Here is a 22,067-nt window from a genome sequence, read left to right as displayed (position 1 = left end):
CACCCACCGGGGTCAAGGGGGCCTCCCACCTCAGCCTCCCAAGCAGCTGGGATTACAGGGGCCTGCCACCAGGCCTCGCTAATTTTTGTATTTTTCATAGAGATGGGGTTTCACCATATTGCCAGGCTGGTCTCGAACTCCTGACCTCAGGTGATCTGCCCGCCTTAGCCTCCCAAAGTGCTGGGATTTACAGGCGTGAGCCACTGAGCCCGGCCTCATTTTATCTTTCTATAATAATATTCAACTTAGAGGAAGAATGATTTGAATAGCATTTAGACATTAAATGGTGAACGTCGCATTGAACAGATAAATAATGAAAGGGCAAAATCAACTTAAAATTAGAAAAGTAGGGAGACAGCTACAACCACTCTTCTGCTTGCCCACTGACTACCAACATATTTCAGGTAATAATTCTCCTAGGTGCCTAACAAGATAAACGAATTCACTCAAATACGTTATCTGCTTAATTTCTGGTTTTTGTGTGCCTACTATAGGAAAGCACTGAGCCAAAAGAATGTAAACGGGAATGAGACAAGACTCCAACTCTCAAGAGAAACTGTAAATACCAATATGGATAGGACAGCATTGGGCAGTGTATCATAAATAAGGATGATCTAGAGAAGTCCCCAAGAGAGAGAAAAAAAGGCAAATCCTCCCTCTAGGCCATGAAAACCCCACATCTAAAGACCGTCCCAATCTAACGGAGAATGGGGCCAGGAAGGATAAGCAGTGCGTCCTTTTCTATTTTTACTGAGTTTTGAAAGGCCCCTTCAGAGTCCTTCAGTCATGGCAATTGGTGGGTGGGGACAGGGATCAACTGGTAAATAAAATGACTAAATGGATTTGCAAACTCATGTTCCATCCTCTTGCAGGCCTCCAAAAAGAAATGACTCAGGCCGGGCGCGGTGGCTCACGCCTGTAATCCCAGCACTTTGGGAGGCCGAGGCGGGCGAATCGCTTTAGGTCAGGAGTTCGAGACCAGCCTGGCCAACACGGTGAAACGCCGTCTCTACTAAAAATACAAAAATTAGCCCAGCGTGGGGAGAGGCTGAGGCAGGTCAATCACTTGAACCCGGGAGGCGGAGGTTGCAGTGAGCCGAGATGGCGTCACTGCACTCCAGCCTGGGCGACGGACTAAACGAGACTCCGTCTCAAAAAAAAATAATAAAGAAAGAAAAGAAATGACTCAGTTATTTGTTTCACTGTTTGCACGGACAGCTTGGCTCTGGGGTCCTTACATTCGGGCTGTAACTGGAAAAATGTGTCCATCAGGCACCAGAACCCAATTCACAAACAAAGCCAGGAACGTCCCAAACAGCTGCAGCCGAGGTTTGGGATAAGGAAGTGAGGCTTTCCTGTCAACCTAAACCTGGCCGCTCAGGACCCGGAAGAAGCAGCCAAGAGTTAAGACGCAAACTGCAGGACTGATGCACGATCCGAGTCTCCCTCAGCGGTTCTCCAGGTTCTTGGCGCCAACACGAGCCCCGGGCTCCGTCCCCTGCTGGAACTATTCAGACGCGCAACACACGTAACCAGCAGTCCTCCGCCCCGTTAAATAGTCCTGCCTAGGATGCCTCGGTGACGCACTTTTCCACCTCAGAAGTCCCTCAGCAGATATGCGATGAGCCTCGGGGATGCATCATCTTTCTGTTCGAATGGGAGTATGGGTTTTCTGATCATTTTCCCTTCACAGATTCCTCCGCCAGAAATCTTACTCGCGGCGTCTTCATTTCCGGGTCCGCCATTTCCTTGCCTCTGTTTCTCCACGAGGGGGGGTTAAAGGCCCCCAAAACATGCACACATGAAAAGGGCAAAAAGTAACCGTCCTTGACAGGCAGTCTTAACTAGAGAAGGAAACGGGACTAAACTGGCGGGCTCCGTGGAAGCGCGGCCGGCAGCGTCCCGGACGAGGAGGTGAGGGGAAAGAAGAGATGTGTGGACTCCGGGGGGCGTCAGGGCTGGAAAGGAGAGTGCCGTGAGAAGTCACACCGCTTCCCAGCCCAGCCTCGGACTTCTGGGTGCGGACCGCGCGGCTCCCCGTCACCGAAGCGGGGGCAGCTGGGGGAGGGGGACGGAGAGGAAGGGGATGCTGTCGGGAGGAAGGGGAGGGGACTGGAAGGAGGTGAAGAAGGGGGTGGGTGTAAGACCTGGGGCTGGGGAGCTGGACCAAGGGAAGCCCAGGCCGCGGAGGTGACCACTAGGGGGCGAGGCGGTGCCGGAGCCGAGGCCTGTCGCCAGAGGCTGAGTTTGGCTCCCTGCCCCAAATTGGTTCCCATCTTTCAGACAGACATTGGTGTGAGGAACTGTAGGGTTTATGATAGAGAGGGAAACGGCGACCCTCATTCTCTGACCCTAATAATGACCTGAAAGATAACTAGTGAACTCGGTAATCTGAACGAGAGCAGTATGGGTCCCGCCTCTGCTTTTTTGCTTTTTTTTAAGACTGAGTCTCGCTCTGTCACCCAGGCTAGAGGGAGTGGCGCGATCTCGGCTTACTGCAACCTCCAGCTCACTGCAGCCTCCGCCTCCCGGGTTCAAGTGATTCTCCTGCCTCAGCCTCCCGAGTAGCTGGGATTACAGGCGTGTGCCACCGTGCACAGCTAATTTTTGTATATTTTTAATAGAGACAGGGTTTCACCATGTTAGCCAGGCTGGTCTCGAACCCCTCACCTTAGGTGATCCGCCCACCTTGGCCTTCCAAAGTGCTGGGATTACAGGCGTGAGCCACGCTCCCGGCCTCGACTCCGCTTCTTTCACAGTTGTTTGTACAGCTGGCCGCCCAGTGGGGACTTGAGCAATACTAAAAGAAACATAGATTCTTCCACTGCAATTCTCCTTTCCGTTGGCTGTCTCCTGTTCTCACATACTTCCTTGAGCCAGAGGTCATCCCATTCCTCTCCCTTTTCCCGAAAGGGCTTTCTCTCTAGAGGGTCCCCCCACCCCGTTGTCTTTGGAAAAGGACAATCTATGGCTTACTATCAACAATGTAACAAAATTTTGGCCATCCATTCATTTAATCACTTGGTCCACCCAATCCAGTAGAGATGTTCTTAGACATGTATTTTCACACCTGCTTTGATGACAGTAAGGACAAAAAACCCATCCAAATTCTTAAATAAAGTAATTAATTACCCTTGGATAATAGAATACTTTGTTGTCAAGAGCTCAAGCACTTTATGAATTATTAAAACACACACTTATTGAAAGGTTTTGGCCGGGCGCAGTGGCTCACGCCTGTAATCCCAGCATTTTGGGAAGCTGATGTGGGAGGATCCCTTGAGCCCTGGAGTTCTAGACCAGCCTGGGCAAAATAGGGAGACCCCTGTCTGTGCAGAGAAAAAAAGAAAAAAAAAATTTTAATCATTTGGGCGTGGTAGTGCCCACTGGTGGTCCCAGCTACTCGGGAAGCCGAGGTGGGAGGATCGCTTGAGCCCAGGAGGTCGAGGCTGCAGTGAGCTGTGATTGCGCCACTGCACTCCAGCCGGGACCACAGAGTGAGGCCCTGTCTCTTTAAAAAACAAACAGGCTGGGCGTGGAGGCTCTCGTCTGTAATCCCAGCACTTTGGGAGGCCGAGGAGGGTGGATCACCTGAGGTCAGGAGTTCGAGACCAGCCTGGCTAACATGGTGAAACCCCATTTCTACTAAAAATACAAAAAATTAGCACAGTGTGGTGGCACACGCCTGTAATCCCAGCTACCCAGGAGGCTGAGGCAAGAGAATGGCTTGAACCCGGCAGGCGGAGGTTGTAGTGTGCCGAGATCATACCATTGTACTCCAGCTTGGGCAACAAGAGCAAAACTCCATCTCAAACAAACAAACAAACATACTTTATCCAATCCCCTATTGATATATATTTAGGTTCTTTTCAATCTTTTTATTTATTTTTATTTTTAGAGACAGGGTCTTGCTCAGTACTTTATTCCATCCCCTACTGACATATGTAGGTTCTTTTCCATCTTTTTTTATTTTTTATTTATTTTTATTTTTAGAGACAGGGTCTTGCTCAGTCACCCAGGCTGGAGTGCAGTGATCATAGTTCATCGCAGCCTCAAACTCCTGGGCTCAAGCGATCCTCCCGCCTTAGCCTCCTGAATAGCTAGGACTACAGGTGTGGGCCACCACACCCTGCTAATTTTTTTTATTTTTGTATTTTTGTAGAGACAGAGTCCCTCTGTGTTGTCCCAGCTGGGCTCGAATTCCTGGCTTCAAGTGATCCTCCTGCTTTGGCTTCCCAAAGCACTGGGATTTATTTTATTCATCTCCAAAATCCTAGAAGGCAAGTGAGACAGATTTTGTTTCCTCAGTTTATGTATAGGGAAAGTGGAGGTACAGCCAGCAAGGGAGAATATTGTTAGTTGTTGGGAGTCAAGGAGTCAGAAGTGCCCAGACTGTTTTCTGGTGTATCAGGCTTCATCTCTTGTCTGGTCGATGGGCCACCAGGCAAGTATTGACCACCTGCCGGAAACAGCATTGACAAGGTACTGGGAGAATGGCACATAGTTCCCCTCAAAATGCTATGGGTTTTTTTGTTTGTTTTTTGTTGTTTTGTTTTAAGTGAAAGCAAGTCGATTGAGAAAGTAAAGGAAGGCTGGGCACAGTGGCTCATGCCTGTAATCCCAGCACTTTGGGAGGCTGAGGCGGGCAGATCACGAGGTCAGCAGTTCGAGACCAGCCTGGCCAACATGGTGAAACCCTGTTTCTAATAAAAATACAAAAATTAGCTGGGCATGGTGGCGGGCATCTGTAGTCCAGCTACTCGGGAGGCTGAGGCGGGAGAATCACTTGAACCCGGGAGGCGGAGGCTGCAGTGAGCCGAGATCACGCCACTGTACTCCAGCCTGGTGACAGAGGAGTCTCTGGCTAAAAAAGAAAGTAAAAGAATAAAGAACGGCTACTCCATGGGCAGTATTTTTATAGTGATTATATGCTAAACATGCCTCCTCTTTTTTTTTTTTTTTTTTTTTTTTTTTTGAGATGGAGTCTCAGAGTCTCCCTCTGTCGCCCAGGCTGGAGTGCAGTGGCGTGATCGCAGCTCACTGCAAGCTCCGCCTCCTGGGTTCACGCCATTCTCCTGCCTCAGCCTCCTGAGCAGCTGGGCTTACAGGCGCCCGCCACCAAGCCCGGCTAATTTTTTTTGTCTGTATTTTTAGTAGAGACGGAGTTTCATTGTGTTAGCCAGAATGGTCTCGATCTCCTGACCTCATGAGGTGCCGGCCTCAGCCTCCCAAAGTGCTGGGGACTTTTGTAAACTGCCATGGCATCGCACTGGTGGGAGTGTAGCAGAGAGGACAACCAGAGGTTACTCTTGTCCTCTTGTCACCAAAAGCATCTTGCTTTTGGTGGCGTTTTAGCCAGCTTCTTTACTGTGGCCTGTTTTATCAGCAAGGTCTTTATGATCTGTATCTCGTGCTGACCTCCTATCTCATCCTGTGACTAAGAATGCCTTAACTGGCTGGGCACGGTGGCTCACACCACTTTGAGAGGCCAAGGTGGGTGGATCACTTGAGGTCAGGAGTTCGAGACCAGCCTGGCCAACATGGTGAAACCCTGTCTCTACTAAAAATACAAAAATTAGCCAGACAGTAGTGGCACGTGCCTGTAATCCCAGCTACTCGGGAGGGTGAGGCAGGAGAATTGCTTGAGCATTAGAGACAGAGGTTGTGGTGAGCCGAGATCATGCCACTGCACTACAGTCTGGGCAACAGTGTGAGACAGTCTCAAAAAACAAAACAAGGGCCGGGTGCGGTGGCTCATGCCTGTAATCCCAGCCCTTTGGGAGGCTGCGGCGGGCAGAGGTCAGGATATTGAGACAATCCTGGCTCACAGAGTGAAACTCCATCTGTACTAAAAATACAAAAAACTGGCCGGGCATGGTGGCTCACGCCTGTAATCCCAGCACTTTGGGAGGCCCAGGAGGGTGGATCACGAGGTCAGGAGATCAAGACCATCCTGGCTAACACGGTGAAACCCCATCTCTACTAAAAATACAAAACATTAGCTGGGCGTGGTGGTGGGCACCTGTAGTCCCAGCTACTTGAGTGGCTGAGGCAGGACAATGGCGTGAACCTAGGAGGTGGAGCTTGCATTTAGCCTGGGCAACAGAGCGAGACTCCGTCTCAAAAAAAAAAAAAGCCGGGCAGGAGACTGAGGCAGGAGAATCGCTACAACCTGGGAGGCAGAGGTTGCAGTGGGCTGAGATTGTGCCACTGGACCCCAGCCTAGGCAACAGAGAGAGACTTCATCTCAAAAAACACCCCCCCAAAAAAACATAAAACAAAAAAAGATTGTCTTAATGAGAATGCAGCCCAGTAGGTCTCAGCCTTATTTCACCCAACTCCTATTCAAGATGGAGTTGCTCTGGTTCAAACACCTCTGACACTTCTCCCCTCCCTTTTATTGGAGAGCCCTTAATCCTAGGGGTTACAAATGAATAAAGATCCATCTTCTGTAACTTTTTCAGGCTGAATAGGGGCGATGATATTCCTGCCTGACTCTTAGGGTTTCTTGTATTCAAGGGTTCAGAGAGGAGCTCAGTCAGAAAGCATCAATATGGTGAGAGCTATTCATAACTCCAACAAAAGGTGATATCTGGAAGATGAAAAAGTGTTCAGTTTAAGACAACATAACAGGCTTATCCTGCATTCCTACACAAAGAGTACAACAGCAATGTACTCCACAACAGTTAAGCAAAATAAGCAAAACTGTCCCAAGTAAACTAAACAAGAAGGTTTTCTGTGAACTGGGCAACTGTTGGAACCAAGCTAATTTAGGGTTACTAGCTGATTCCAGTATTGTGCCCAGAATTAGAATATTGATCCAAATTTTTACATTACCCATCCCTTTTGTTTCTTTTGAGCAGCAGCCAGAGATCACTGGTTGGTTCACAGGAATAAGCAGGGTTAGTCTAAATTGCAGAAAAAAACTTAAAAACTATTGATGAGACTAGAAATTTTTTTTTTTTTTTTTTTTTTGAGACAGAGTCTTACTCTGTCACCTAGGCTGGAGTGCAGTGGCCAATGGCACAATCTCGGTTCACTGCAAGCTTTGTCTCCTGGGTTCAAGCAATTCTCCTGCGTCAGCCTCTGGAGTAGCTGGGATTACAGGCATGCGCCACCACGTCTGGCTAATTTTTGTATTTTTACTAGAAATGGGGTTTCACTGTTTTGGCCAGGATGGTCTTGAACGCCTGACTTTGGGTGATCCACCTGCCTCGGCCTCCCAAAGTGCTGGGATTACAGGTGTGAGCCACTGCGCCTGGCCAGTCTCCCATTTTTACTAAAGGCAAATCATGGTAAAATAGATTGGGTTTATTATACTTGGTCTGATTATTTGTATAAAGTGCAGCAAGAATGATGATTTTTCACATAGGCTTTTTAAATTGGCTTTGAAAGAACTCTGTTCCATAAAAGGAATCTCCCATAAGACTTACAAAGCCAATTAAAGCCCCTTGGGAAAACTGGCCTCATACCTTGTCTAAAGTCCCTGTACAGGGTTCCTGATGTGTGGTAAGTAAAGAATGTCACTTTTTGACAGGCCCAGGAGCCCCAAATTATCCTGGGACCTCAGGAGGGGAGGAATTTATCCAACTCATAGGTTTTTTTTGTTTTTGTTTTTGTTTGTTTTTTGAGACAGAGTCTCACTCTGTCACCAGGCTGGAGTGCAGTGGCACGATCTCAGCTCACTGCAGCCTCCACCTCCCAGGTTCAAGTGATTCTCCTGCCTCAGCCTCCCGAGTAGCCAGGACTACAGGTGCACACCACCACGCACAGCTAATTTTTGTATTTTTAGTAGAGACGGGATTTCACCATGTTGGCCAGAATGGTCTCTTTCTCTTGACTTTGTGATCCGTCCGTCTCAGCCACCCAAAGTGTTGGGAGTATAGGCATCAGCCACCACACCCAGCCGCTCATAGGTATTTGAGAGTATAAACCCACGGCTGAGCTGGGCTTTAAACAAAAAGAGAGGAGAGGCCAGGCGCAGTGGCTCATGCCTGTAATCCCAGCACTTTGGGAGACTGAGGCAGGTAGATCACAAGGTCAGGAGTTCAAGACCAGCCTGACCAACATGGTGAAACCCTGTCTCTACTAAAAATACAAAAATTACCTGGGCATGATGGCGCATGCCCGTAATCCTAGCTACTCAGGAGACTGAGACAGGAGAATCGCTGGAACCTGGGAGGCAGAGGTTGCAGTGAGCCAAGATCATGCCACTGCACTCCAGCCTGGGCAACAGAGCGAGACTCTGTCTCAAAACATAATAATTTTCTTTAGAATAATAAAAATAAAGGCCAGGCACAGTGGCTCACGCCTGTAATCCCAGCACTTTGGGAGGGTGAGGCAGGTGGATCCCCTGAAGTCAAGAGTTCAAGACCAGCCTGGCCAACATGGTGAAACCCTGTCCCTACTAAAAATACAAAACTATCCAGGTGTGGTGGCATGCGCCTGTAGTCTGAGCTACTCAGGAGGCTGAGACAGGGGAATTGCTTGAACTCGAGAGGTGGAGGCTGCAGTGAGCCAAGATCACACCACTGCACTCCAGCCTGAGTGAGACTTCATCTCAAAAACAACAACAACAAAGAAGAAAAAGAAAAATACATTTTACTTTTTTTGTTGTTGGTTTTGTTTGTTTGTTTGTTTGTGTGAGACAGTCTTGCTCTGTTACCCAGGCCGGAGGGCAGTGGCACAATCTTGGCTCACTGCGACCTCTGCCTCCCAGGTTCAAGGGATTCTCCTGCCTCAACCTCCTGAGTAGCTGGGATTACAGGCATGTACCACCACGCCTGGCTAATTTTTGTATTTTTAGTAGAGGCAGGGTTTCACCATGTTGGCCAGTCTGGTCTCCAACTCCTGACCTCAAGTGATCTGCCCGCGTCTGCCTCCCAAAGTGCTGGGATTACAGGCATGAGCCACCGCACCTGGCTACATTTTACTTTTTCGTAAGATGGATGCTTCAGGTTAACCCAAAAGAGTAACTGAGGATAGGAGGAGAAAAGAGCCTTGAAGAATGCATTTCTAGATCTTTCCTATATTAGGAGATAAATATAGCACCCTATTTACATTCTAATCCCAAAGTTTAATTATATCTCTATATAGTAAGAAATACGGCTTTAAAATCACGCCTTGTTGAAAGAATGGGATGACGGATTTGAGTTGGTTGTCATTTAGTAGTATTGATATGTGACAGAAAGATGATTAAAGAAGAGTGATAGGCCAGGTGCCGTGGCTCACGCCTGTAATCCCAGCACTTTGGGAGGCTGAGGCTGGTGGGTTACTTGAGGTCAGGAGTTCAAGACCAGCCTGGTCAACCTGATGAAACCCTGCCTCTATTAAAAATACATAAATTAGCCAGGCGTGGTGGTAGGTGCCTGTAACCCCAGCTATTCAGGAGAACGAGGCAGGAGAATCGCTTGAATCCAGGAGGCAGAGGTTGCAGTGAGTGGTGATTATGCCACTGCACTCCAGCCTGGGAAACAGAGTGAGACCCTGTCTCAGTAAATAAATACATAAATACGATAAATGTAGATATGAAAGCAGACTACAATGGAAAACACTGGTCAGAAACATTTTGCGACCAGGCACAGTGACTCACGCCTCTATCCCAGCACTTTGGGAGGCCGAGGCAGTGGATCACCTGATGTCAGGAGTTCCAGTCCGGGCTGAGCAGAATGGTGAAACCCTGTCTCTACTAGGAATACAAAATTTAGCTGGGCGTGGTGACACATGCCTGTAATACCAGCTACTCGGGAGGCTGAGGCAGGAGAATCGCTTGAACCCAGGAGGCGGAGATTGCAGTGAGCTGAGATTGCACCATTGCACTCTAGTCTGCCTAACAAGAGCAAAACTCTGTCACACACACACACAATAATAATAATAATACATTGCCGGGCACAGTGGCTCATGCCTGTAATCCCAGCACTTTGGGAGACTGAGGCGGGTGGATCACCTGAGGTCAGGAGTTCGAGACCAGCCTTGCCAAGATGGTGAAACCCCTTCTCTACTAAAAATACAAAAATTAGCCGGGCGTGGTGGCACATGCCGGTATTCCTAGCTGCTCAGGAGGCTGAGGTAGGAGAATCGCTTGAACTTTGGAGACAGAGATTGCAGTAACTGGGGATCTTGCCATTGCATTCCAGCCTGCACAACAAGAGCAAACCTCTGTCTTAAAAAATAAATAAATATATTTGCAAGAGTTCATGTGATGAAAACAGCAATTACAGTGGGATAAAAATTAATGTATTTAAAGGGTCTTGTTTTCCAGAAATACCACCTCCCCAGAAGCAAACCAGACTTTTTTTTTTTTTTTTTTTTTTTTTTGAGACGGAGTCTGGCTCTGTTGCCCAGGCTGGAGTGCAGTGGTGCAATCTCAGCTCACTGCAAGCTCCGCCTCCCAGGTTCAAGCCATTCTCCTGCTTCAGCCTCCCGAGTAGCTGGGACTACAGGCGCCTGCCACCTCACCCGGCTAATTTTTTTTTTTTTTTTTTTTTTGAGACGGAGTCTCGCTCTGTCGCCCAGGCTGGAGTGCTGTGGCCGGATCTCAGCTCACTGCAAGCTCCGCCTCCCGGGTTCACGCCATTCTCCTGCCTCAGCCTCCGAGTAGCTGGGATTACAGGCACCCGCCACCTCGCCTGGCTAGTTTTTTGTATTTTTTAGTAGAGACGGGGTTTCACCGGGTTAGCCAGGATGGTCTCGATCTCCTGACCTTGTGATCCACCCGTCTCGGCCTCCCAAAGTGCTGGGATTACAGGCTTGAGCCACCGTGCCCGGCCCAACACACCCAGCTAATTTTTTTTGTATTTTAGTGGAGACGGGGTTTCACCTTGTTAGCCAGGATGGTCTGGATCTCCTGACCTCGTGATCCGCCCATCTCGGCCTCCCAAAGTGCTGGGATTACAGGCATGAGCCACTGCGCCCGGCCTAATTTTGTATTTTTAATAGAGACGGGGTTTCACCATGTTGGCCAGGATGGTCTCGATCTCTTGAACTCATGATCCACCCGCCTCGGCGTCCCAAAATGTTGGGATTACAGACATAAGCCACTGTGCCCGGCCTTATACTTTTTATATATAGTATATGTTGGAAAAATGTGAAGAGAGTCATTTCTAACTAATGAATCACCTAAAATTTGTTCTTGTTTTTAAATATTAGTAATAAAATAACTCAAAACACAGTTTTGATATTTTAAAAGGAAGATAACCATGGAGAAATGTGACATCTAATTCTCTAAGTTCTATAAGAAGGGTTGGCCGGGTGCGGTGACTCACACCTGTAATCCCAGCACTTTGGGAGGCCAACGTGGGCAGATCACCTGAGGTCAGGAGTTCGAGACCAGTCTGACCAACATGGAGAAACCCTGTCTCTACTAAAAGTACAACATTAGCTGGGCATGGTGGCGCATGCCTGTAATCTCAGCTACTTAGGAGGCTGAGGCAGGAGAATCACTTCAACCCAGGAGGCGGAGGTTGCGGTGAACCTAGATCGTTCCACTGCACTCCAGCCTGGGCAACAAGAGCGAAACTCCGTCTCTAAATAAACAAATAAATAAAAAGAAGGGTTTAGGCCAGGCGCAGTGACTCACGCCTGTAATCCCATCACTTTGGGAGGCCGAGGCAAGCAAATCACTTGAGGTCAGGAGTTCAAGACCAGCCTGGCCAAGATGGTGAAACCCCATCTCTACTAAAAATACTAATATTAGCTGGGTGTGGTGGTGTGGCACCTTTAATCCTAGCTACTCGGGAGGCTGATACAAGAATCACTTGAACCCAGGAGGTGGTAGTTGGAGGTTGCAGTGAGCCAAGATCAGCCACTGCACTCCAGCCTGGCCAACAAAGGAAGACTACATCTCAAAAAAAAGAAAAAAGAAAGGTTTGCTATCATTTTTATCTATCATTTTCTTGTGTGGTATAAACTGACACTTGGATTAGATTATAAAAATTCACACTATGGGCTGGGCGTGGTGACTGATGCCTATAATCCCAGTACTTTGGGACACCAAGGCAGGAGGATCCCTTGAGCCCAGAAATTTGAGGTTGCAGTGAGCTATGATCACTGCACTGTACTCCAGAGTGGGTGACAGAGCGAGACCCCATCTCTAAAACGGGACAATTAAAAGAAAAAAAAAAAAGTTCATTAATTAACTTGGTAATAAATCTATTACATGTTAACATAAAACTTTTTTTTTTTTTTTTGAGATGGAGTCTCGCTCTGTTGCCCAGGCTGGAGTGCAGTGGCGCGATCTCAGCTCACTGCAACCTTCACCTTCCGGATTCAAGCAATTTCCCTGTCTCAGCCTCCCAAGTGGCTGGGATTACAGGTACACACCATCACGCCTGACTAATTTTTTGTATTTTTAGTAGAGATGGAGTTTCACCATGTTGGCCAGGATGGTCTCAAACTCCTGATCTCAGGCAATCCACCTGTCTCGGCCTCCCAAAGTGCTGGGATTACAGGCATGAGCCACCACACCCGGCCAACATAAAACATTTTTATAAAAAATACATATTCAGGCTGGGTGTGGTGGCTCATGCCTGTAATCCCAGCACTTTGGGAGGCTGAGGCCAGCAGATCACTTGAGGTCAGGAGATTGATACCAGCCTGGACAACATGGTGAAACCCCTCTCTCTACTAAAAATAGAAAAATTAGCTAGGCATGGTGGCGCACACCTGTAATCCCAGCTACTTGGGAGGCTCAGGCACAAGAATCACTTAAACACCAGAGGCAGAGGTTGCAGTGAACTGAGATTGTATCACTGCCCTCCAACCTGGGCAACAGAGCAGTGAGACCCTGTCTCAAAAAAACCCAAAAAACAAACACACTGTATATATATATACACACACACACACACACACACATATATATATCTTCAAAGTTAAAAAATGGTGTGAAGAAGAGCATTGTTTTATATTTTTTTCAACTCTCTTTAACTTCTGGCTTAATAGAAGACAGCTGCATTCTCATTTTTTTTTTTAGACGGTGTCTCTATCACCCAGGCTGGAGTGCAGTGGCGTGACCTCAGCTCACTGCAACCTCCGCCTCCCGGGTTCAAGCAATTCTTCCACCTCAGCCTTCTGAGTAGCTGGGACTACAGGCATGCACCACCATGCCCAGCTAATTTTTTTGTACTTTTTGTAAAGACAGAGTTTCACCATGTTGGCCAGGCTGCTCTCGAACTCCTGACCTTAGGTGATCTGCCTGCCTCAGTCTCCCAAAGTGCTAGGTTTACAGGCGTGAGCCACTGCACCCGGCTGACAGCTGCATTCTTACATCTACTTCATTCTGTCTGTTACAATATGTACTTGTAGAAGGAAAGAGTATTATAATAACTTTTTCCAATAACAGTGAGTATTCTTCTTTGATACTACACAAAAATTTGACAAGTGGTAATTTCTGTTTTCTTTTTTTTTTTGGAGATGGAGTCTCATCCTGTTGCCCAGACTGGAGTGCAGTGGTGCGATCTCAGCTCACCACAACCTCCGCCTCCTCAGTTCAAGCGATTCTCCTGCCTCAGCCTCCCAAGTAACTGGGGCTACAGGCATGTGCCACCATGCCCAGCTAATTTTTGTACTATTAGTAGAGACGGGGTTTCACCATGTTGGCCAGGCTGATCTTGAGCTCCTGACCTCAGATGATCCGCCCACTTTGGCCTCCCAAAGTGCTGGGATTACATGTGTAAGCCACTGTGTCCGGCTGACAAATGGTAATTTCTTTGTTTTTTGTTTTTTGTTTTTTTTGAGATGGAGTGTTGCTCTGTCGCCCAGGCTGGATTGCGGTAGTGCAATCTGGGCTCACTTCATGCTCCGCCTCCCGAGTTCATGTGATTCTCTTGCCTCAGCCTCCCGAGTAGTTGGGACTACAGGTGCCCGCCACCACCACACCTGGCTAATTTTTTTCTTTCTTTCTTTCTTTTTTTTTTTTTTTTTTTTTTTTGAGACGGAGTCTCGCTCTGTCGCCCAGCCCAGGCTGGAGTGCAGTGGCACGATCTCGGCTCACTGCAAGCTCCGCCTCCCGGGTTCACGCCATTCTCCTGCCTCAGCCTCCCGAGTAGCTGGGACTACAGGCGCCCACAACCGCGCCCGGCTAATTTTTTGTAATTTTTAGTAGAGACGGGGTTTCACCGTGGTCTCGATCTCCTGACCTTGTGATCCGCCCGCCTCGGCCTCCCAAAGTGCTGGGATTACAGGCGTGAGCCACCGCGCCCGGCCTTTTTTTTTTTTTTTGTATTTTTGGTAGAGACACGATTCCACTGTGTTAACCAGGGTGGTCTTGATCTCCTAACCTTGTGATCCACCCACCTTGGCCTCCCAAAGTGCTGGGATCACAGGCGTGAGCCACCGCGCCAGGCCAACAAGTGGTAATTTCTTAAGAGTTAGTTGCACAAAGGCAGGAGGATTGCTTGAGGCCAGGAGTTTGAGACCAGCCTGGGCAATATAACAAAACTGCACCTCTACAAAAAACTAAAAAATTAGTCAGGCACGGTTGTGTGCACCTGTAGTCCTAGCTACTCAAGAGGCTGAGGACGGAGGATTGCTTGAGCCCAGGAGTTCAAGGCTGCAGTGAGCTATGATCATACCACTGCAGTCTAGCCTGGGCAACAGAAAAAGACCCTGTCTCAAAAAAAAAAAAAAAAAAAAAAAAAAAAAAAGAGAAAAAGTTAGTTGCAATGAGGAATTTGAAATCACATCAGTGAATTTTTGTATTCTGTGACCTTAAAACCCATTGATCTTTCACTTTGAATTGTTTTACTTGTGCATGATTTTATAACATCAAACACTGGTCATTTGGAAAGTATTGGTTCACCAAATTGTATAGGTCATCTAAATATTGATGCATTTTATTATACAATATCAAAAAATCACATTCATTAATATTACCACTTATTTCATCAGAAAAGTCTTTATTGTAAGTTACCAAGTTGATGGCAGTGGTTATAGATTTTCCAAAATTCTAATTTTTGCTTGAAAGCTCAAATTGTAATTGATAATTGGCAATAAATACTGTCAGTTGGCTGGGCACGGTGGCTCCTGCCTGTAATCCCAGCACTTTGGGAGGCTGAGGCAGGCAGATCACCTGAGGTCAGGAGTTCGAGAACAGGCTGGCCAACATGGCGAAACCCCGTCTCTACTAAAAGTACAGAAAAATTAGTCGAACGTGGTGGCGCATGCCTGTAATCCCAGCTACTCGGAAGGCTGAGACAGAGAGTTGCTTGAACCTGGGCAGTGGAGGTTGGCAGTGAGCCGAGATCTCGCCACTGCACTCTGCCCTGGGCAACAAGAGCGAGGCTCCATCTCAAAAAATAATAATAATAAATAAATGAATAAAATAAAAAATGAACAAAGTGAGCTGCCACTCACTTTGTGCCACTCACTTTTGTGGTGGCTTGCGCCTGTAATCCCAGCACTTTGAGAGGCCAACGTGGGCAGATCACCTGAGGTCAGGAGTTCGAGACCAGCCTGGCCAGCATCTCTCTACTAAAAATACAAAAATTAGCTGGGCATGGTGGTGGGTGCCTGTAATTGTGGATACTTGGGAGGCAGAGGCAGAGGCAGGAGAATCACTTGTACCTGGGAGGCAGAGGTTGCAGTGAGCCGAGATCACACCATTGCACTCCAGCCTGGGTGACGAGCAAAACTCTGTCTGAAAAATAAAATAATAATAAAATAAAATGATGTTCCATGATAAAAGCAGTTATTTATTTATTTATTTATTTATTTATTGAGACGGAGTCTCGCTCTGTCGCCCAGGCTGGAGTGCAGTGGCGCAGTCTTGGCTCACTGCAAGCTCCGCCTCCAGGGTTCACACCATTCTCCTGCCTCAGCCTCCCGAGTAGCTGGGACTATAGGCGTCTGCCACCACGCCTGACTAATTTTTTTTTTTTTTTTTTTTTTGGTTTTTCAGTAGAAACGGGGTTTCACCGTGTTAGCCAGGATGGTCTCGATCTCCTGACCTGGTGATCTGCCTGCCTGGGCCTCCCAAAGTGTTGGGATTACAGGCACGAGCCACCACGCCTGGCCAAAAACAGTTATTTTAGCTTGCAACTTAATCGTGTAGTGCTTTTTCTCAAGAAAACCATCATGTTTCAGTAAGCAGCAGAAGTAATTTAAGTCAGCTAGGCACAGTGGCTCACGCCTGTAATCCCAACACTTTGGGATTCTATTGCTATGGAAAGATCATGCAGAATGGTGGGTACAATATAATTGTCATTTGAGCAAAAGGGTAGAGAAGAGTCCGGGTGTGGTGGCTCATGCCTGTAATCCTAACACTTTGGGGGCCCAAGGTAGGTCAATCGCTTGAGCCCAGCAGTTTGAGACCAGCCTGAGTAATATTGTGAATCCCCATCTCTATAAAAAATACAAAAATTAGCTGGGCGTGGTGGTGTGTGCTTGTAGTCCCAGCTACTTGGGAAGCTGAGATGGGAGGATCCCATGAGCCCAGGAGGTCAGGACTGCAGTGAGCTGTCATTGTGCCCACTGCACTCCAGCCTGGGTGACAGAGTGAAACCATGTCTCAAAAAAAAAAAGTGCTTTATGTATACTTCTCATTTTGTCACACATAAATTATAAACACATATATTCAGGTGTTGAGATTTAATAAAATTAATAATTTTTACTGTGTCATCCAGGATACTCCTAAGTAGAACTGGCAATTTTCCCTTGAGATTACATGGCAGTGAAGAATACAATAACCAGTAGCACAGTCTGATTCATGCTAAGGCACCAGCAGTTATACCCACTGTTGCATTTGTACCGTCAGTGCTAATGTAAACATGGAAAAAGAAAAAAGGCAAATAATGTTTTTCTATTATAATAAAAATAGTTCTGACCTCATAGATCCCTAAAAGGGTATCAGGGACCACCAGGGGTCCATAAACGATACTTTTTGAACTACTGGCCTAAGCAGATCAGTGTTTAACCAATAAAGGCTTGTTCTTCTTAAATTTTTTCTTTTTTTTTTTTTTTGAGTCAAGATCTGGCTCTATCACCCAGACTAGAGTGCAGTGGTGCAATCTCAGCTCGCCGCAACCTTCATCTCCTGAGCTCAAGTTATCCTCCCACCTTAGCCTCCCGATTAGCTGAGATTATAGGCATGCACCACCATGCCCAGCTAATTTTTATCTTTTTAAAAATTATTATTTTATTTTTTCGAGATAGTGTCTCGCTTTGTTGCCCAGACTGGAATGCAGTGGCGCAATCTCGGCTCATTGCAACCTCCGCCTCCCAGGTTCAAGCGATTGTCCTGCCTCAGTCTCCCAAGTAGCTGGGACTACAGACGTGTGCCACCATGCCCGGCTAATTTTTGTATTTTTAGTAGAGACAGGGTTTCACTATGTTGGCCAGGCTGGTCTCAAACTCCTGACCTCAGGTGATCTGCCTGCCTCGGCCTCCCAAAGTCCTGGGATTACAGGCTCGAGCCACCGCGCCCAGCCAATTTTTGTATTTTTTGTGAGACAGGGTTTCACCATTTTGCCTAGGCTGGTCTCAAACTTGTGAGCTCAAGTAATCCTCCTACCTCGACCTCCCAAAGTGCTGGGATTACAGTCCCAAGCCACTGCACCCCTCTTTGTCTCCTTAAATTTTAAGCATGATTATATCATTACTGCATCTTAACCTAGTTTTTATCTTCTGACTATGGTGTAATAGTTTGGGCTGGGTGCGGTGACTCACGCCTGTAATCCCAACACTTTGGGAGGCTGAGGCGGGTGGATCACTTGAGGTCAGGAGTTTGAGACCAGCCTGGCCAACATGGTGAAACCCCGTCTCTACCAAAAATACAAAAATTAGCCGGGCATGGTGGCGGGTGCCTGTAATCCCAGCTACTCAGGAGGCTGAGGCAGGAGAATCGCTTGAACCCGGGAGGTGGACGTTGCACTGAGCCGAGGTCACACCACTGCACTCCAGCCTGAGCAATACAGTGAGACTCAGTCTCAAAAAAAAAAAAAAAAGAGAGAGCGATACAGTTTTATTTGGAAACCTCGATGTGTCCGATTTCAGTGTGCCATCCAAAGACCTACAAACCTCCAGAGAGAGCAGTTAGTTGCTAATAAGGGCTCTCATAATTTCCATCAAGCAGTAGTTTCACAGGTGGGCATCCATCTTGCTCCCTTCCTGGAAATCAAACTACATAATTTATTATTTTGTGTTATGTTCCTTAAAATAATATTGTACCTTTCTTCATTTCAGGGGAATGAAATGGTGTTTTATCGATTCCTTAAACTAGAAAGGTCGTAGTGTGTTGCAGATATTTCCAGAGTATTTCTGGGGATTGAAAGTGATAGAACTATGTATAAGGGCTTGAAACATTCCCAACTATTTTATTGCTTGTGTTAGATGAGATAGAAAGGAAGTGACCTACCAGTCAACTTGAGATGTATATTATATACATTCAAATATAAGAAGCCTTCTAAAAAAATGTATTGGCAGCTTTCCTTATGTTTGAGTTATAGCTACCTGAAAACTTTTGTTCCTATGCATAAAGATGTCTTTGGTGGACTTGGGAAAGAGGTTGCTAGAGGCAGCAAGAAAAGGCCAAGATGATGAAGTGAGAACATTGATGGCAAACGGCGCCCCATTCACCACAGACTGGGTAAGCTTAGAGGAAAGGTCTCTTAATTATTTCCAATGTATGCTTTACCAACCTTTTTCTTAAAGGCTAACAGACTTTATTGGTTTTTCTTCACTCCCTTTCTACCTCATATCCCTTACAAGAGTTTATTTTCTTTGTCTTATCTGAATATGTGGTTTTCTTTTTCTTTTAGTTTTCCAAATTGAGAGTCTCCTGTGGATATATAGGTGATAATTGTAAGGTATTATATACTTGTGATTTTCTATAATTTTTTAAGAGTATTTTCTAAAGGTTTAACTGTCTCTGGAGTGTACTTGCATTATAGACTTCTGTAATTAGGTAGAAATTAAAATCAATATAATAAGAATGAATTTCTAGACTAATAAACTCCTTGTTTCCTTTTCTGTAATATGCCCTGGTTGATAAGAAATCGTCTAGGCTAAGCGTGGTGGCTCACACCTGTAATCCCAGCACTTTGGGAGTCCAAGGCAGGCAGATCACCTGAGGTCAGGAGTTCGAGACCAGCCTGCTAACATGGTGAAACCCCATTTCTACTAAAAATACAAAAAATTAGCCAGGCATGGTGGTGCATGCCTGTAATCCCAGCTACTTGGGAGGCTGAGGCAGGAGAAACGCATGAACTCGGGAGGTGGAGGTTGCAGTGAGCCGAGATTGCGCCATTGCACTCCAGCTTGGAAACTCCATCTCCAAAAAAATAAATAAATAAAAAGTCATCTAGCTGTTCTGTTTCCTTTACTACTGTTAAAAAACACTAAAGGCTGGGTGCCGTGGCTCATGCCTGTAATCCCAGCACTTTGGGAGGCCGAGGCGGGCGGATCACGAGGTCAGGAGATCCAGACCATCCTGGCTAACAGGGTGAAACCCCGTCTCTACTAAAAATACAAAAAAATTAGCCATGTGTCATGGCAGGCGCCTGTAGTCCCAGCTATTCGGGAGGGTGAGGCAGGAGAACGGCTTGAACCTGGGAGGCGGAGGTGCAGTGAGCCGAGATCGCGCCACTGCACTCCAGCCTGGGAGACAGCGAGACTCCCTCTCAAAAGAAAACAAAAACAAACAAACAAAACATAAAGAGGAAGGTGTAATTTAGCCTCAACCATCTTGGAGACCAAAGAGCTTTAGAAGAAACAGGTCCGGGTTATAATGTGGGCTTTCTTAGCAGTCACAGATTTTGTATGCATTGCCTAATTTTAACAATTTCAATGAATGAATGACCTCTATTCTGGAGTGATTGAGAGGCCAACAGATTCTTAGCACTTCACAAAAAGAAAGAAAAGGAAACCCATGATATTAGCATTTCTATAAATAGACCTGGAGAGAACAATGCGAATTAAATTCAGTCAGGCAGAGAGGCTGAAAATATGAAAAAGCAAAGAATAAACTAAACAGGCTTAAAATAAAGAGCATAACAAAAAAAAGGGAATAGATCTCTGGCCAACGTGGATGATGATGGATAACTCTTACAAGGTTTACACTGGGATGACAGACTTACTTATTGCTGTTGATACATCATTGCTAAATTTTTATTGCCTCTTCATCTCATCATCATTCGTTTTGCCCTGCTTTACTGTGGCAAAAAACTTTTCTTCCAATCAGTCAGATTTGTACCTCAGATTCCACATGTAACTTTCTAGTGTCTACCCTTTTTCTTTTTTAAAATTTACTTTATTTATTTATTATGGGATAGGTCTCTCTATGTTGCCCGGGCTGGTCTTGATCTCTTGGGCTCAAGCAGTCCTCCTGTCTTGACCTCCCAAAGTGCTGGGATTGCAGGCATGAGCCACCACACCCACCCTGATCCTTTTTTTTTTTTTTTTTAACTTTCTAAATGCTGTGTAAAGTCACATCCTTTAGGGAACCTTACTTGATAAATCCACCTGACATAAAGCCATTATACTTAGCACTTAATCAACTGGTGGTCTATTTATTTGTCCATTAGCATGTTAATTTTTTTTTTTTTTTTTTTTTTGAGACGGAGTTTCCCTCTGTCGCCCAGGCTGGAGTGCAGTGGCACAATCTCAGCTCACTGCAACCTCCGCCTCCCAGGTTCAAAGCAATTCTCCCTGTCTCAGCCTCCTGAGTAGCTGGGATTACAGGTGCCCACCACCATGCCTGGCTAACTTTTTTTGTATTTTTTAGTAGAGACGGGGTTTCACCATGTTGGCCAGGCGGGTCTTGAACTCCTGACCTCAGGTGATCGGCCCACCTTGGCCTCCCAAAGTGCTGGGATTACAGGTGTGAGCCAGTGCACCCGGCCCCTGGCCTTTAATTTGTAAATTTAACCATTTTTTCAGTTTTATCTGCCCAACCAGATTCTCTCTTGAAGGACAAGCACCATACCTTGTTCATTTGTTTTGTTTTTGTTTTTGTTTTTGTTTTGTTTTGTTTTTTTTGAGACGGAGTCTCGCTCTGTCACCCGGGCTGGAGTGCAGTGGCCGGATCTCAGCTCACTGCAAGCTCCGCCTCCCGGGTTCACGCCATTCTCCTGCCTCAGCCTCCCGAGTAGCTGGGACTACAGGCGCCCGCCACCTCGCCCGGCTAGCTTTTTGTATTTTTTAGTAGAGACGGGGTTTCACCGTGTTAGCCAGGATGGTCTCGATCTCCTGACCTTGTGATCCGCCCGTCTTAGCCTCCCAAAGTGCTGGGATTACAGGCTTGAGCCACCACGCCCGGCTACCTTGTTCATTTGTATCTCTCCAGTAATGATCTAGGACTCTGCACACAGTGGTTATTCAATGAGTATTATTTTTCCACAGCTTGGAACATCACCCCTCCACCTTGCAGCTCAGTATGGTCATTATTCCACAGCAGAAGTACTCCTTCGAGCAGGTGTTAGCAGGGATGCCCGGACTAAAGTAGACAGGACCCCCTTGCACATGGCTGCTGCAGATGGACATGCACACATCGTGGAACTGCTTGTTCGGGTAAAGCAAGAATAGTGGCAAGGTTATGTTGTAAAAAAGACATCCACTTTCCTGTTTTCTTAAATGGGTACTAGGAAATGACTTGGGAAGGATTAAGTTTAGGACAGTTTATAGCATTAAGTTGCATCTGCAAGAGACTTCATGGCAGGCCAGGTACCTGTAATCCCAGCACTTTGGGAGGCCGAGACGGGTGGATCACAAGGTCGGGAGTTCGAGACTGGCCAGACCAACATGGTGAAACCCCATTGCTACTAAAAAAAAACAAAAAAATTTAGCAGGACATGGTGGCGCGTGACTGTAATCCCAGCTACTCAGGAAGCTGAGGCAAGAGAATCACTTGAACCCAGGAGGTGGAGGTGTGGTGAGCCAAGATTGCGCCACTGCACTCCAGTCTGGATGACAGAGCAAGAATCTGTCTCAAAAAAAAAAAAAAAAAAAAAAAGAGCCTTCATGTCTATGAGGAGTCTGTTTTCTTATTTATTTATTTATTTTGTTTTGTTTTGTTTTTGAGATAGAGTCTTGCTCTTGTTGCTTAGGCTGGAGTGCAGTGGCACGATCTCTGCTCACCA

At 46.6% G+C, this 22,067-nt stretch overlaps 1 protein-coding gene and 3 long non-coding RNA genes across 53 annotated transcripts in view; 1 reads left to right on the top strand and 3 right to left on the bottom strand.

Annotated features, from left to right (window-relative positions):
• Window positions 1-1,713: 1,713 nt before the first annotated feature.
• LOC144331465 (uncharacterized) lies at window positions 1,714-3,355 on the bottom strand. The gene is made up of 2 exons (XR_013398533.1): window positions 2,689-3,355; window positions 1,714-2,547 (listed from the first exon to the last, which is right to left on the bottom strand). It is a non-coding gene; the product is annotated as an uncharacterized LOC144331465 (long non-coding RNA).
• The window catches only part of GABPB2 (GA binding protein transcription factor subunit beta 2), a 69,639-nt gene continuing 49,312 nt past the window's right edge, over window positions 1,741-22,067 (top strand). For 15 of the 50 annotated variants that reach the window (XR_013398471.1, XM_077947926.1, XM_077947917.1 and 12 more), the window contains exons 1-3: window positions 1,741-1,914; window positions 18,470-18,577; window positions 21,331-21,498. Coding sequence is in view for 48 of the 50 variants with exons in the window: in XM_077947926.1 (XP_077804052.1) it covers window positions 18,470-18,577; window positions 21,331-21,498 (276 nt within the window). In the remaining 2 variants the exon portion in view is untranslated. Of the gene's footprint in view, window positions 2,019-11,725; window positions 11,863-12,188; window positions 12,311-18,414; window positions 18,578-18,749; window positions 18,798-21,330; window positions 21,499-22,067 lie in introns of those variants that run through there. The other 35 variants (XR_013398486.1, XM_077947924.1, XM_028829168.2 and 32 more) reach the window with 13 other exon arrangements.
• LOC144331472 (uncharacterized) lies at window positions 8,789-11,861 on the bottom strand. Its single transcript, XR_013398540.1, has 3 exons — window positions 11,664-11,861; window positions 10,734-10,778; window positions 8,789-9,584 (listed from the first exon to the last, which is right to left on the bottom strand). It is a non-coding gene; the product is annotated as an uncharacterized LOC144331472 (long non-coding RNA).
• LOC144331473 (uncharacterized) lies at window positions 19,002-19,962 on the bottom strand. Its single transcript, XR_013398541.1, has 2 exons — window positions 19,451-19,962; window positions 19,002-19,110 (listed from the first exon to the last, which is right to left on the bottom strand). It is a non-coding gene; the product is annotated as an uncharacterized LOC144331473 (long non-coding RNA).

This window comes from Macaca mulatta, chromosome 1, assembly GCF_049350105.2.
Source record: "Macaca mulatta isolate MMU2019108-1 chromosome 1, T2T-MMU8v2.0, whole genome shotgun sequence".
Classification (NCBI taxonomy): Eukaryota; Metazoa; Chordata; class Mammalia; order Primates; family Cercopithecidae; genus Macaca; species Macaca mulatta.
Note: the sequence above shows the minus strand (reverse complement) of the source record. Positions and strands in the feature narration are given on the sequence as shown.